The sequence below is a fragment of the Dermacentor albipictus genome, chromosome 5, assembly GCF_038994185.2.
Source record: "Dermacentor albipictus isolate Rhodes 1998 colony chromosome 5, USDA_Dalb.pri_finalv2, whole genome shotgun sequence".
In the NCBI taxonomy this organism is placed as follows: Eukaryota; Metazoa; Arthropoda; class Arachnida; order Ixodida; family Ixodidae; genus Dermacentor; species Dermacentor albipictus.
The window spans coordinates 15641110-15657825 of record NC_091825.1 but is presented as its reverse complement, the minus strand read 5'-3'; the positions used below and the strand labels follow the sequence as shown (position 1 = coordinate 15657825).

General features: G+C 45.5%; 1 protein-coding gene across 1 annotated transcript in view; it reads left to right on the top strand.

Annotated features, from left to right (window-relative positions):
- The first annotated feature begins 2737 nt into the window (after positions 1 to 2737).
- The window catches only part of LOC135906590 (uncharacterized), a 33594-nt gene continuing 19615 nt past the window's right edge, over positions 2738 to 16716 (top strand). The window contains exon 1 of the mRNA XM_065438047.1: positions 2738 to 3183. Coding sequence (XP_065294119.1) covers positions 2851 to 3183 — 333 coding nt within the window. The 5' untranslated portion in view covers positions 2738 to 2850. The remainder of the gene's footprint in view (positions 3184 to 16716) is intronic.

Here is a 16716-nt window from a genome sequence, read left to right as displayed (position 1 = left end):
CTGCAGGCATGGCATTTTATATTTGTCTAGCTATATATGAATACTCTCAAGTACAGGTACAGTATATTTCCTCTGTAACTGTTGGTAAACGATAATTTACTCCTAATGAAAGTGTCAGTATTGCATACTCACAGGCCAAAGGCGCAGCTCCCGAATATCTGACGTGAGCGACCTTATTGTTTAATTTGTAAACAAGGCGCAAGTACGGAATTAGAAAAAACTCAACTGCCACTCAGTCCACGCGAAGCTTCCGCTCCTCGAAGTTGCGAACGACTGCATCCTTCTCCGTCGGGCAAGGTCTGCGACGTCACGCGGGGAGTGCACAGGCCTTAACTTGTTCTAAGCTGCTTTAGTGCAATCCATCGAGCTCAGAGACTTACATGGTATGAGTCGGACCTCGCGCAGGTAAGGCACCTTCATAATAATAGAAATCAATCTCGGAGGCCGTGTTCTCACGCATTGCGATGGCCCAAAAGCAACCGCTGACGTCATGGCCGCCAGGTTTTCGAAGCTGCATATTCTCGCACCGCAGCTTTGCGCGCCACCGGCGTAAAACGATGAAACGTAAGAGCTTCTCCTCCATTACTGGTTTTTTATTACGGTGGCAGCGCTGTAACGGGATGCTTACGTAACTGTCCTAATCCGCCTCTACACGGCGCCGCACTCCTAAGCTCTCAGAGCGCAGCTCGACGCCCGTTGCTGCGGCGAGCGCCGGACGCGGTGTCCCTCGTAACCGAGCAAGCGAACCCAGCCAAGGATGGCAGAGTGAACGCGGAAGGCAGCAGGAGATGAAAGACGGCGATAGCGAGCAAAGCGCGAAGAGGAAGACGGAGGAGCGCATGGCGGAAGCGTGAGAAGCGCGGTGCCATGCAGTGGCGTAGCAACAGGGGGGGCCGGGGGGTGCAAGGGGCCAGGGTGGGGGGGGGGGGGGGTCATATACGTCTGAAGACACCCCTTTCTCCACCGGATACACCCCCCGGGGGGGGGCGGGGGGTGACAGAAGACCTATGGGCTCCGGGTGCCGGACTAGAGTTACTGTATATGCTACCACAGGTAGCAGAGTTGCGCGTAGGTCCGCCATCTCTATGCCGGACGACCTAGCTACGCCACTGGTGTCATGCAAGACGGGCTCTGCGGCTACGATGGCTACGAGATGGCGCCATAGTAGCGCGCGTTGTCTGTTCACCCATGGCGCCGCCGATCCCATATGTGGAAACAAAGCGCTGCATAAGCGGAGGTCCACATTCGGCGGCCGCTGTAAATCGCCCCCACGTGTCACCCACGCGCTGCCTCTCGCGATCTGCCCATTAGCGAGGTAGTTGCGCCACACCTCGCTCCGTTTGCGAATTGCCGCACGACACAGATTGTCCGCGCAAGCCAATACATCACGAAATGAAAAGACGTACAGAGGTGCGCTTAAATTTCGCATTAAGGAGTATCGTAATCGTTGGCGAATTTTTTATTCCTTTCCGCCTCCCAGTTTTTTTTTTTTTGTCCGGTGTAGTCCGCAATACCAAGCACTCTCGAATAATCTGGAATGTTACAGCGCAAAAAATTTTTGTTTTAATGCGCCAGTTCTTGGCCTATCACCAACTCTGGGTACGTGCCATATCCAGCGAGTGGAACCATTCTTTCTTTTGGGGCCACTTCACTGAGATGCAGCCATAGAGCTGCTTTTCTTGCAGTTTACAATTTTATTAGACAGACAAAACGCTTACATTGCCGAATTTCAAAAATCACCAATTACTGCTAATATTTCATTTCTTTATTTAAGGGGCTATAGTCGGGCAAATCGACCAAAAAACAGATTTTTTGATTTCATCAATAAAAAATAATACGCACTGTGGGGAGCAAAACAGTGCAGCGGCGAGCGCGTAGGAGCGCTCTAAGCCATTTAAAAATGGCGCCAAAAAGCGCGTCGCCTGGTATTTAAACGGGACAGACGCGAGGGTTTGTTTACATGTTGTTTTCCGTCATTTATTCAATGTTTACTTAATTATGTTTACTTCATGTTTACGTTTACGTAAACATGAAGAAAGGCTTTGGGGAAGACACCAAAAAAGCCAGAAAATTTCTGTACTATGCTGGTGCATGTTGAACGGTTGTAGTGAAGGTGCAAACATAAAAATGCGTTTTTCTCAAAATCACTTTTTTCAAAATTTTCGGAACTTGATGTACCTTTTCTGGAAAACTACTCAGCCCATTACGCTGAAATTTTTCCAGAATACACTCACATCCCTTGCAAGTAATCCGAACCTAAATGTGTGAAAAAATCACTCAGTTATAACTAAAAAACAAAATATTATTAGAAAGACCCTCCACAGTACGAGACGTGTGACGGCAATAATTTTTTCTTGTGACGTAAATGTAGCAAAGCATTTTTTTAAAGGTTCCAGTTAAACCCACTATTATGCAGAATTAATGTGCGAAATTTCACGGTAATTCTGTTTTTTGTTTCTGAGAAAAGGTACATTTTATTTTCCATCATAGCTTAAAGTTTGGTTCTCCACTACACAAAAAATAAAACAGGCCTGCAGTAAAAAATTACACCAATTAAGGTCAACGCTATTGCTATTGAGCGTGCAGAATTTCACGCTAATATATAGAACAGTTGTTGAGATATAAAGCTGAAACCAAGATAGTTCATGCACCCTACCATACCCCCTTAACTTACGTTATCAAAATTCTTAACAATATTTTCATTGAACTCCTAAATTATAGTTCACTAGTCCTCCGGTGTTCCAATGCAGTTTTGCTTTAACTCCAACCGTACGGAAAACCGCCTGCTTCTCGGCCACTGCCCCACAGTGGGTATCTGCCAGTGTTTGCGGGACGAAAGAGGCTCGGGACATGGCAGGCGTGCTGCTGCTGCTGCTGCTGTTGACGTGCGGCTGTGGCGGCAGCGGGCCTTCCCCGCTTTCTGTGCGTCCGCTGCGCACGGACACGCAGCGGTGGGCGCCGGGCAGCGCCGTGCGGCTCCCGTACGTGGTGCGCACCTCCGCGGACGCCAACGTCACGTGCACTCGGGACGGCCGCACAGTGAGCCGGTTCGTGGTGCGCGCAGCCCGCGCCGTGCGCACCGTCCAGCACGCGCTGCTCATCCCGAACGCCGGCCCCGAGCACGCCGGCCGCTACGCCTGCTGGGCGAGGACGCACCGCCACGCTGGCTCGGTGGCCTGGCAGGTGAGTGGGCCGACCAGTGCGAAGGCGCTCGCGAGTAAAATCTTGGCCAACGTGCCTATCGAGCGCAACGCTGGAAAAGTGACTGGGAGCTGGTTTGAGCGTGGCGAGATAGGAACGAATCGAATCACATTCCTACTTTGCCAGCAGCCATGAGTTCCATGAGTCGTGAGGACGATGGTGACGTCTCATGGTTGGGCAAATGAACAGCGCTTTTGAACCGGACAGGGTGAAACGAGATACAGCCTGCTAATTTTGGCCCGACGGACCCAAATAAGCGTATGGTGATGTTTCTTTGTCACGGAAAGAATGTCGATAAGAGGTGGTTAGGGCACAGTGAAGTAGGCCATAGGCTTCTCAGCCCTTTCTGTCCACACTGTCACGTGCGTATCCTGTGGAATAGGTAAAAAATAGTCGAACACCCAGCGGCATAAAAATGGGTAGTCCGAGTGTAAGAAATATAATGAAAGCAAAGATGCTGTTATATATAATGCTGTAGTTTATACAGAGGTTTGTGTGCTTTAGATATGTCAATCAGCCCAAATCATACGTGCAAATTTTATGTCGTTCCCTATTGTCTCATTGCAGAGCAACAGAGGTGCGCTCGCTGTAACAACCATGCCAGTTATATATAGTTATATATAACTGGCAGTTATATATAGTTATATTAAATATAGTTCCTTTATATTTTAAAATTGTTGGCTACCAAAGCTAAGCTGTCCGGAGCCAGGGATTCTTAGCACCCTCTGCTGCGTAACAGCTCTAACCGCCGCCGTGGTCAGTTGCGGACAGGCCGTCATTGGGATCTGAACCTGGCAACATTTAATGTTAGAACGTTATCTAGTGAGGCGAGTCTAGCAGTGTTATTGGAGGAATTAGAGGGTAGTAAATGGGATATAGTAGGGCTCAGTGAGGTTAGGAGGACAAAATAAGCATATACAGTGCTTAAAAGCGGGCACGTGCTGTGCTACCGGGGATTAGCGGAGAGACGAGAACTAGGAGTCGGATTCCTGATTAATAAGAATATAGCTGGTAACATACAGGAATTCTATAGCATTAACGAGAGGGTGGCAGGTCTTGTTGTGAAACTTAATAAGAGGTACAAATTGAAGGTAGTACAGGTATAGGCCCCTACATCCAGTCATGATGACCAGGAAGTCGGAAGCTTTTATGAAGACGCGGAATCGGCGATGGGTAAAGTCAAAACAAACTACACTACTGATGGGCGACTTCAATGCCAGGTTAGTGAAGAAGCAGGCTGGAGACAAGTCAGCGGGGGAATATGACATAGGCTCTAGGAATAGCAGGGGAGAGTTATTAGTAGAATTTGCAGAACAGGATAATATGCGGATAATGAATACCATCTTCCGCAAGCGGGTCAGCCGAAAGTGGACGTGGAGGAGCCCAAATGGCGAGACTAGAAATGAAATAGACTTCATACTCTGCGCTAACCCTGGCATCATACACGATGTGGACGTGCTCGGCAAGGTGCGCTGCAGTGACCATAGGATGGTAAGAACTCGAATTAGCCTTGACATGAGGAGGGAACGGAAGAAACGGGTACATAAGAAGCCAATCAATGAGTTAGCGGTAAGAGGGAAACTAGGGGAACTCCGGATCAAGCTACAGAACAGGTATTTGGCCTTAACTCAGGGAGAGGACCTTAGTGTTGAAGCAATGAACGACAATCTTATGGGCATCATTAAGGAGTGGGCAATGGAAGTCGGTGGTAACTCCGTTAGACAGCATATCAGTAGCTATCGCAGGAGACGAAAGATCTGATAAAGAAACGCCAATGTATGAAAGCCTCTAACCCTACAGCTAGAATATAACTGGCAGAACTTTCGAAGTTAATCAACAAGCATAAGACAGCTGACAGAAGGAACTATAATATGGACAGAATTGAACATGCTCTCAGGAACGGAGGAAGCCTAAAAGCAGTGAAGAAACTAGGAATTGGCAAGAATCAGATGTATGCGTTAAGAGACAAAGCCGGCAATATCATTACTAATATGGATGAGATAGTTCAAGTGGCTGAGGAGTTCTATAGAGATTTATACAGTACCAGTAGCACCCACGACGATAAAGTGAGAGAGAATAGTCGAGAGGAATTTGAAATCCCACAAGTAACGCCGGAAGAAGTAAAGAACGCCTTGGGAGCTATGCAAAGGGGGAAGGCAGCTGGGGAGGATCAGGTAACAGCAGATTTGTTGAAGCAAGGTGGACAGATTGTTCTAGAAAAACTGGCCAGCCTGTATACGCAATGCTTCATGACCTCGAGCGTACCGGAATCTTGGAAGAACGCTAAGATAATCCTAATCCATAAGAAAGGGGACGCCAAAGACTTGAAGAATTATAGACCAATCAGCTTACTGTCCGTTGCCTAGAAAGTATTTACGAAGGTAATCGCAAATAGAATCAGGAACACCTTAGACTTCTGTCAACCAAAGGACCAGGCAGGATTCCGTAAAGGCTACTCAACAATAGACCATAATCACACTATCAATCAGGTGATAGAGAAATGTGCGGAATATAACCAACCTTTATATATAGCTTTCATTGATTACGAAAAAGCGTTTGATTCTGTCGGAACCTAAGCAGTCATGGATGCAATACGGAATCAGGGTGTAGATGAGCCATATGTAAATATACTGAAAGATATCTATAGCGGCTCCGCAGCCACCGTAGTCCTCCATAAAGAAAGCAACAAAATCCCAATAAAGAAAGGCGTCATACAGGGAGATGCGATCTCTCCAATGCTATTAACAGCGTGTTTACCAAGGGATTCAGTGACCGGCATTGGGAAGAATTGGGGATAAGAGTTAATGAATAATACCTTAGTAACTTTCGATTCACTGATGATATTGCCTTGCTTAGTAACTCAGGAGACCAATTTCAATGCATGCTCAATGACCTGGAGAGGCAAAGCAGAAGGGTGGGTCTGAAAAATAATCTGCAGAAAACTAAAGCAATGTTTAACAGTCTCGGAAGAGAACAGCAGTTTACGCTAGGTAGCGAGGCACTGGAAGTGGTAAGGGAATACATCTACTTAGGGCAGGTAGTGACGGCGGATCCGGATCATGAGATGGAAATAATCAGAAGAATAAGAATGGGCTGGGGTGCGTTTGGCAGGCATTCTCAAATCATGAACAGCAGGTTGCCACTATCCCTCAATAGAAAAGTGTTTAACAGCTGTATCTTAGCAGTACCAGAGTCCTTCCATGTCCTTCCATGTTTTTCTGGTCACGAAACTCCGCCGTCACGCTATGGGAGAGGTTCATATGCTGCCCAAAGGTGCCGCGACGCGGTGCCACTGTGCCACAGAGGGCATCGTTCGCGTACCGAAATGCCTGCGTAGTGCGAGGCGAGCTGACTGATCGGGTGGGTTCTGTGCATGTGCTGTGCTATTTTTCAAGTGTTGGGCTGTTTGGTTGAAGTGGTGGGGTGGGACAACGATGCCGAACACGTGTTGCGTGCCTGGGTGCCGTTCCGGCTACAAGGGCACGACCGAAAAGGTGTCGTTGTTCTGTTTACCTAATAACGAGGAGCAGCGCGAGAAATGGAAGCGGGCCATACCGCGGCAGGAAAGTGGCGGTTTTAATTTCGAATCGAAGTATACACGTGTGTGCGCGAAACACTTTGACGCCTCGGACATCGTCACTGCGTAAAATTTCAACATCAACGGCGACGACGTGTCCCTCGAGCGTGAGAAGCCGACGCTGAAGACTAACGCCGTTCCAAGGATTTTTGAAGGCCTTCCAGCGTACCTGACGAAGGCCAAACCTCGGTCCCGCTCATCGACAGTTCGACCCTCACGCAAACGACCTCGTGAGTTGTCGGGTGCGGTTGAAGAGCGCCGATCATCGCCGACGCCGTGTTCAGACTGGACCGATGCTGCATCCGGGAATGACGGTATGTTAGTCCTGTTTACGTCCGCGCCATCAGGTGTGGCTTACTCTTTTGCTTTATGATTGCACCCATAAATTGCTGACTTCTTGCCGTCAGTTTGAAGGGCATCAGAGCCTGCAAAATGTCAAACTACAGAACTTCGTTCTCTTTTTTGTACAGACTTGGCGCTCAGTGACCCGGTGGAAAACCGCCACACGGACTCGGCTTCTCAGACAGACCGCGTGATTGGCTGTGCCAGCTGTGCTGAAGTGCAGACGTTGAGGCGCCAGCTTCGAGCCGCGAAACAGCAGCTTCAACAATGCCAAGGAAAACTTGCCAAATTCCGATTGCAGTCTGCCAAGTACAAACGGCAACAGCAGAACCTTCAAAGCCTTTCAGATTGCGAGAAATTGATTATTGATCAGTGTGTGATGAAGGCGAGCGCAAAGTCTACTCGAGCTGTCCGGTAAGTTCGAAGCACTGCATCACATATATAGTATACGTGAATGTGGTGGAATCTTCGTGCGCTAATTTGAGGTACATAGAGGAATGTCCATGTCTATCATAGGACAGTGGAAGCTACGTATTTGATGTGTTTTGAACGAATGTTGGTCGCCTTCAAATGCAAATCAATGCACAAGACCACTCAGAAATGATACCAATTTTTGTGCTTGATTCCACCCATTCTGCATTGATTCCACAGTATCGAACCATGTAGCAACAATTTTTGTCTATGGTAAATGTAGAATTCTTGACTGCTGGGAGCGGCTTACTCACACCATCATAGCACTGTGATCTTGCTGTTTCCATCTTTCTCAGCACCTTAATGTTATTCTCTGGAGCATGTTTATTAGCAGATGCTGAATGATTGTTATTATGCACTGGGGACTATTACACATTTTAGTTAGAACTTGGGAATGCATGCACACATATTTGCTTGATTATTCGTTGTTCCATATTGACAATGCACCACAGCTCTGTGTTATTCATAGTGGTCTGCTCTCTTTTAGAGAATGTTTGCCTGCACGTTGACATGGTTTGCATGATATGCACAGTGCATTATGCATGTTCACATCACCTCTTGGCATACAGATAGCCTTGGTTCACAGCAGTGTGTTTATGCTTGGTAGCATCAGGAATGACTCTGATAGCATGCTTGAGCATGTGAATGAAATTTTCACCCTTTCCTCGCCAGGTATAAGAAAGACTGGCTGTATGACTGCCTTCTCTTGAAGATTAAATCGACCTCTGTATACACATATCTTCAAGAGAATAACTTCCTGCCCCTGCCGAACCCACGCACACTGTACGGCTACATGAAGAATTTGAAAGCTGATTTTGGGTTTGATGCACACATATTCACTATGCTGAAGGAAAAGCTGCTGACTTCCCCTGGAAGAGAAAGACGAGGTTGGAAAGCGCATCTCTTAAACTGCATGTTGTGCTTGCGCCTTTCTCAAATGATTCAAACGACAATTTTTTTTTTCAGGTGTGCTCATGTTCGACGAAATGAGTGTCAGGAAAAGCCTGCACGTCAGAGAGTCTGACATGAAAGTGCTTGGAAGAGTTGACTTTGGTGACCACACCAGGCCAGGAGACCATGAAAAAAATGGTGATCACATGTTGGTCTTCCTGTTTCGACCCTTCTTGCATGGATGGTCACAAACTGTGGGAACTTTCTGCGCATCGAGCTCCACCCCTGGATCAGTACTTGCGAAGCTTTTACTGCAGTGTATTGTACACTTGTCAAATTCTGAAGCGGTTATTGATGCAGTGACATGTGATAATTCGACAACCAATCGGTCAGCCTTGAGGTCCCTAGGTAAGTATTTAATAACATACGACTTGTGCTGCAGGCCAGCCAGGCAGACTTAATTTTATTAGTCGCACATTTCTTTGCAGGCATTCGTGGCGGCATCAGAGACAAACAGGTGTCATTTCAGCACCCATGTGAGCCCTCTAGGATGATTTATGCTGTCATTGACCCACCACACATATTTAAGTGTATTAGAAACAACCTGCTGAAAGTTGGGAAGTTTCTGGTAAGTAAAGAATTTTTGTTCCTGTTAGATACACGCTCGTATGGTTTTATCAGAAGTAATTTTTCCTTTTTCCTACAGCTGCCACGAGGTCAGGAAGTATTTCATCATCATTATGCAGAACTCCTACAATATGAAGAGCAGCAATCTGCACTGCGTGCTGTGCCAAAGCTCACAAAGGCACATATATACCCAAATGCTTTCCAGAAAATGAGCGTCAAACTTGCTGTTCAGGTAAGGTACCTTATGTTCAGGTGCTATTAGGACATACAAAAATTGCTTTTGCACATTACCCACAAAGAACTGTGACAAGAAAAATTTCTTATTTCCAGTTATTCAGTGAATCCACAGCTACACCGATGAAATTCTACAGTGAGCAGGAAGCATGCACAAAGCTCCATGGGTCTGCAGCAACATATGAATTCACCAGGAGGATGAACAAATTATTTGGCTGCTTGAACTCTCGGAGGCCTGAGCATGTGCAGTACAATGAAGGTGAACATGTTGCTGTAAGAATTACTCTTTTGGCCTCACACATATCTCTGACTTCTTGCTAAATACTTTATTACTTTACAGACACTGAAAGAGAGCGTTGCATGGCTCGACAGCTGCTGCAACTACATAGAAAGTCTGCCGAAGCAGAGGCAAATTTGCTTGTTGAGCAAGCCGACATGCGAGGCTCTAAGAGTAACCCTGCTCAGTACCATATCTCTTGTTGAGAACCTTCTTAAAGCAGGTTTTCGCTATGTACTAGTGGGAAAGTTTGGACAAGACCCATTAGATGTAAACAAGTTCATCTTCCCGCATGCAACTAGGTAAATAACAAAGCATTTTTCGTTTCAGAGATTTTTTGGCATTGTCAGACATGTTGCCGGTGATGGAGGACAGCCAACAGTCCAGCAATTTCTATTTATATATAGGATGCTTTCTGTGAAGAATCTTGTCCAGCCGCCCAAGCGATCCTCAGTAGCTGGAGATGGTCCACAACTGCTCCTCAAGCTGCAAGATTTATTCAACAAAGAAAAACCTACTGGGGCCTGTCATGTGAGCAACAATATATTTGGAGCAATGTTTCCTAAACAGAATGAAATCAAGCAGGCCTTTTTATTTCCTTAACTAAGTGTACATGTCAAAGTTCTTGTTTTGCATAGAATTATGTGCAAGTCCGTTCATTTCTGGCCACATTAAGCTGTATGGGCATCGCATGTATGGCAGGACACTGCAATGCATGCATATCAAGAATGGATGCTTTTGCAGCTGTTGATTTAGAAAAGCCATGCCGATTTTTGATAAAGGCTAGTTGTAATTGTCATGGTAAAGCTGTATAACACTACAAGGCATCCAGTAAATTTGTTGCATTGTGTGCGGGCTGTTGAGCACACCAACAATATGGTATTTGCATTTCAGGCTGATTGTTTGGCTATTCTTCTGGATGAAGTCCTCTTGGAACCTGCAGAAACGGCGGAGGAGGCTTCAGTTCTCTGCCATCAGCAGTCCCCAAAAGAATGCATAATGGATTACCTTGCTGGCTATGTCGCAAAACAGTTTTCTTCATTGAGCTGCTCGAGCTGTGTAAGAACAATGAGACGTTTTGAACAAGCGGCAACTGGCCTGATTCTTGCCAAATCCAAAGGTGGTCTACAAGTGCCTTCCAGCCAGCTAGTCGCTCTCCTCCAAATTGTGGAAGATCATATGGAAGTGTGCACAGCTGACAAAATTGCCTGTTCTGATGTGTACGTTAATATTGTGGAGAATGTTTTGACGGACAGTCGTACTGCTACAGCCGCTGTCGGCTGCAAATCACACTTTGTAAGCACCACTGCAGAAGTAGTTCAGTTTTTTCTTAAGACCCGCTTGCATTTTTTCACGAGAGAAAAAAACAAGCAAATGCAAGCAAAGGGGCGAGTTAAAGGGACGCAGTAGGTATCACGATTATCGTGTAAAGGTGACCACTTACAAAAAATTGCAATGCTGATGATGAAGGAGAATAAGGTTGTTGTGAGATCTGATCAGGGCATTGATGACAAAACACATTTGCTTTATGCTTTGTTGCAACCTCAATTTGTGTTATAACAGGATAGAGTAGTTCACAGCAATAGCGCCCTTACCCCGACCATCTTTGAAAGGTATAGCATTAGAATTCCTTTAAATGAAAGTGTTAAAACAGAATAATATGCATTGTTTTATTTTCCATTGTCCTTTAGTCTTGGCTATTGATGGGCTACAATCCTTCAATTGCACGTACTTTTAAGTCAATAAGCTGCTATGAATAAGAAGGTTATTAGCACACTGTTAGCTACATTTGTATTGTGATTTGCTGAGCAACTTTTGTGTGCATGTTTATCTAACAGGTGAAGAAGTAGAAAGGTGGTATCTCTAACAAGCCATTTAAAAAAAATTGCTGTATTTCTGATGTGGCTACTTGTGTTCGTTTGAGAGTTCTTTGGCCGTGTGTTATGAAATGCTTATGCTTTACACTTTCTTGTTTATAGAAACAATCGACTATGCATTCTGTACTTATTGCCATTCGTTTGCTGGTGTTTGTTTCCTGCCTCCCAATGCATACCTCTCACGTTTGATCTTATTTATTTATGCGTATCATATCAGTGTCATGCTTTTAACAAACTTCTTGCATTGTGAATGGTGGACCATTTATGACCGGACGCCTCTGTGCTATCTGTATTTCGCTCCGCTTATTTTACATGATAAATAAATGATCGTGCTTGTATTTTGTTTTTGCACCAACACGTTTTATTTCTTTTCTTAATCGAATTATAAAGTGTTTTTTTTTCATTTTTCGACCATGTTAAGAATATCAGGACCGGTGATTGCAACATTTTAACATATTGTAAATAGTTGCGAATTAAGAACCAAAATACCTAGTCTCGTTGTTTCTGCGTCGAAACCACGAGCAGCGTGAATAAGTGCTGGGCTTACCAACGCTTCTAAAAGACTGCTTGCTAAGGCAATTGCCTAATTACAGCTAGTTTCAACTGTGCAGGTCCTAACACTTCAGGTTCGCCTTAATCCGTTGTTAAAAGCCGCACCGAAGACATTTAGTAGCGAAGTTCGTCTTGCATTAATTCTACCTAAATCTTATTCAGAAATGGCATCGCTTTGCAAGAAATCTTAAGCGCATGGAGCAGCTCAATTTCTTTTTCTTTGTCATTAAGTATTCTACAGTAGCAGCCCTTTGCAATAACAATTTCATTCTTTGGATCTCCTTATAAGATACTGCCCACAGTCAGAGTCCTTCTCTGCCACAGTTTAACAGAAACTGAACACCTGTGCTCGGCGAACAATCTGGCGCTATGCACAACGGAGAATTGGCACTTACTCATCTGGTGATAAGTGGGCCCACTGGCGTTTTGTTGCGAATGCGCGGTGTTTAATTTGAGGCAAATATTAAAAAGCGGAGCCCACCGAAGCGTTGAGGCGAACGGCGATGACGAAGAAATCCGGACCGAGACCGCCCGGCCGTGTACAGCGGACGCACTTCGACGGGGGCGAAATGCAAAACACCCGTTTACTTAAATTTAGGTGAATTTTAAGGGATCCCAGGTGGTCAAAACTAATCCCGAGACCCCCAACTACGGCGTGCCTCATAATCGTATCGCGGTTCTGGCTCTTAAAATTCCAGATCTTTCTTTTTTTTTCGGTCTGAGACCGCCGCAAGCTCCATGTTATGAGCGGCTTTTTTTTTCGTCCCGTGCGCTCATATCATCGCAGAAGACACGCTCAGGCAGTAATTTAATTATATTCAATGTTAAAAATAGTTACGTGAAACTAAAGCGATCGTTGAGGAAGTTGAGAAAGCTAGAATACCGAGGCTGCCCCACACACAGCCACAGCGGTAGCGGCGTTCGCATGCCCGGATGGATGGATGTTATGAGCGTCCCCTTTGGAACGGGGCGGTGTGTTGCGCCACCAAGCCCTTCCTACTATACTGCCTAATATTCTACCTAGGTTAAACAATGAGAAAAGAAAAAAAACACTATGAACTACTCCGCCCAAATTTTCTGATCCCCTATTGCGAACTGTGCTTTTGTACGTCTCCGTCTTTTGTCGTTTCCCTACTTTTCTTCCACCAATCCTCCAGTCGCCTCTTACTAATGTCTATTGAGGACACGTTTGCTTTACCACTGCTCCCTCTGAACCCAAGGGCTTCAAGGAGGCCAGTGGTGCCTAAATCGACCGCTGGGTAGACGTCTTCACATTCTAATAAAACATGCTCCGTAGTTTCCCTAGCTTTACCACAGCAAGCACATGCTTCTTCTTCCTTCTTATATCTCGCTTTATAGGTGCGTGTTCTAAGGCATCCTGATGTCGCTTCGAAAAGTAATGAGCTTCCCTTTGAGTTATCATAAATGGTTTCTATCCTGATTTCGTTTTTTCCTCTTAAGTAGTTACTCATGGCAGGTTTCTTTTCTATTGCCGCCACCCATGAGATTAATTCAGCTTCTCTGACTTTCCGCTTGACCTTTGTTGTGTTGTCCACCCTACAGGCCGCATACTTGCTGGTAAGCTTCCTAGTTGTTTTCCTCCACTGTGAATCAATGTTTCTGCTGTACAGATACCTGAACACTCTCCCAGCCCATTTACTTTCCTCCATATTCCTCAGCCGTTCTTCATACTCAATTTTACTGCAAGCTTCCCTCACTTCAAAACTAGTCCAGCCCATATCCCCTTGCACCGCTTCATTTGTAGTCTTCCCGTGAGCGCCCAATGCGAGGCGACCCACTGACCTTTGGTTCCCGTCGAGTCCTGATTGTACCCCTGATTTATAGCAAACAACCGCATTTCCAAAAGTAAGTCCTGGAACCATTACACCTTTCCACATATTTCGGAGGACCTCGTACCTACTGTATCCCCATAGCGCTCTGGGCTTCATTATGGCTGCATTTCTCTTCCCCTTTACTGTTATGGTTTTTTCCTGTATTTCCATATATCCATTGCCTTCGTTTATCCATATACCAAGGTATGTATATTCTGTTACCCGAGGTATTTCTTGGCCCTGTATCTCCACTGTCTGTTCACTGTTTTCATTGAATACCATAACACCTGATTTTCTAACACTAAACATCAAGCCTAAATTGTTACCTTCCTATCCAAAGATATTAGCCAGACGTTGCAAATCACTTTGCTTGTTAGCTAGCAACACAATGTCGTCCGCATAAAATAAACCTGGGAGTTGCTGCTCTACTACTGTACCCGCATGTTTGTATGAGAGATTAAAACCGATATTACTTCCTTCTAGCGCCCTCTCCATCCTCACCATGTACATCATAAACAACAGCGGGGATAAAGGGCACCCCTGCATCAATACCTTGTTGATATGAACTTTCTCCTCGCTCTTCATCCCTTCCCATTCAACGCAAACGGTATTTTCTAGGTAAATCTCTCTCAAAAGCTGAATACAATTGTTACCTAAGCCTTCCCCTTCCAGGATATCCCACAATATGTTGCGGTCCACGTTGTCGTAGGCTCCTGTAATGTCTAAAAAGGCCACATACAACGGTCTGCTTTCTGCTTTTGATATTTCAATACACTGAGTAAGAACAAACAAGTTGTCATGCCCTCTCATGCACGGTTGCGCCTCTAGCGGCGGGCGCTGGCGCTATATGAAACTGAGGCGGCAGTTTCGTGACCAGAAAAAACATGGAAGGACTCTGGCAGTACTCACGTATGGGGCAGAAACCTGGAGGCTTACGAGAAAGATTCTACTTAAATTGTGGACGACGCAACAAGCTATGGAAAGAAGAATGATGGCCGTAACGTTAAGGGATAAGAAAAGAGCAGATTGGATGAGGGAACAAACGCGAGTTACTGATATCTTAGTTGAAATCAAGAAAAATGAATGGGCATGGGCAGGACATGTAATGAAGAGGGAAGATAACCGATGGTCATTAAGGGTTACGGACTGCATTCCAAGGGAAGGGAAGCGTAGCAGGGGGCGGCAGAAAGTTAGGTGGGCGGATGACATTAAGAAGTTTGCAGGGACAACATGGCCACAATTAGTACAAGACCGGGGTAGTTGGAGAAGTATGGGAGAGGTCTGTGCCCTGCAGTGGGCGTAACCAGGATGATGATGATGATGATGATGATGATGATGATGACGACGACGACGTGCCAGAACCACGACCTCATTGTGAGGCATGCCGTAGTGGTGGACTCAGGAGATTTGAGTCACCTGGGGAACTTTAAGGTGCATCTAAATGTAAGTACATGGGTGTTTTCGCATTTCGCCGCCATTGAAATGTGGCCGCCATGGCCGGGATTCACTCCCAAGACCTCGTACTCGGAAAAAAAAAGTAAATGGTAGTCTGGAAATATGTACAGTAGGAATATCAGGGAAACCTGTAAGTTTTATGCACTATTTCACCCTAAGAGGTGGAATTCCACCCTTTGTGTGCTTCATAAGTACCTCTGTGAGCTAATTTATTATGTGCAGGTTTTACGTGGTAACTTATCAATTATGAATCAAATCGGTACCGTCACTTACAGCACTGTGGTGGCCAACATTCAGTGAATTATTAGTCGTATAATCGGCGAGAAATTTACACGTTTAAGTCACACAGAAAATGTATGCAAGGGAACCTTCGCTTTATGTAAACGATCAGTCTGGAAGCGGAAAAAATAACGTTTCCTTATTGTCAGCAGAACTAATGTGCCACTCCAGGCTTATTTCGTCGAATTGGGCCTCTTTTCCTAAAACATACAGCCACCATATATTTGTAGTGTTGATGATAGATTGGGCCACACCTCTAAATATCCGGGAGTCTTATTCGTTGGTTACTTTGGCAGCACGGGAATCTTCGTCTTGTATCTAGCGCTACGTTTGATAGAGAAATCGCGAAAGCTGAGGCACTTTTCAAATATACTTTTTGGAGCAGAGCTGTATATGGCTAGGGTACCATAGAATTAGTGTCCATACAGAAGACTATCATTATCACTCATATCCCCGTAAGCAAGCAAAAGATGCAACAGCTCACAGCCCCTTAAGGCAGAGGCCACAAGCACTCGGCAAAGGGAAGCGAACAGCGCTGACATTATTTCTAATCAGGCATACAACATAAAGAACAGCATGTCTAAAACTGTCATCATCAATGGCTCATAACCAACTAGGCAGTGGCTCATATCCCCGTAAGCAGGCAAAAAATGCAATGGCTCACAGCCCCGTAAGGTCCATGGCTATTCACTTTGCGTGGCTTACTTTCGACGACACAACTCCTGGTGGTCGTTGTCAGTGCTTTCAATGCGGATGCGTCGGGACCAAAGAGGCTTACGCGTTTCGTGTTGGATAGATTCAGCTTGAGATTTCATACCGATCTGGCGCAAGCGACCAGGCCAGACGGAATGATCTTGATTTATTGTTAGATTTTTAAAGCGAAGCAGTTCGCCGGGATTTGGCATTCGTTTGTCACGCAATAAACGGAGCCAATGCAAAGTGTAATAGCACGTACTTGGCCTATCCTGGTGATGTAGTAAAAGGTGGGCCGATCTCTGACACATTTTACTCCTTGGGCCAACCTTCAGTTAACTATAACGTCAAACTCTTGCCTTTACTTCGAGTTGTTGATAAGTTGTGATAAGTCGTGATAAGTTGTTG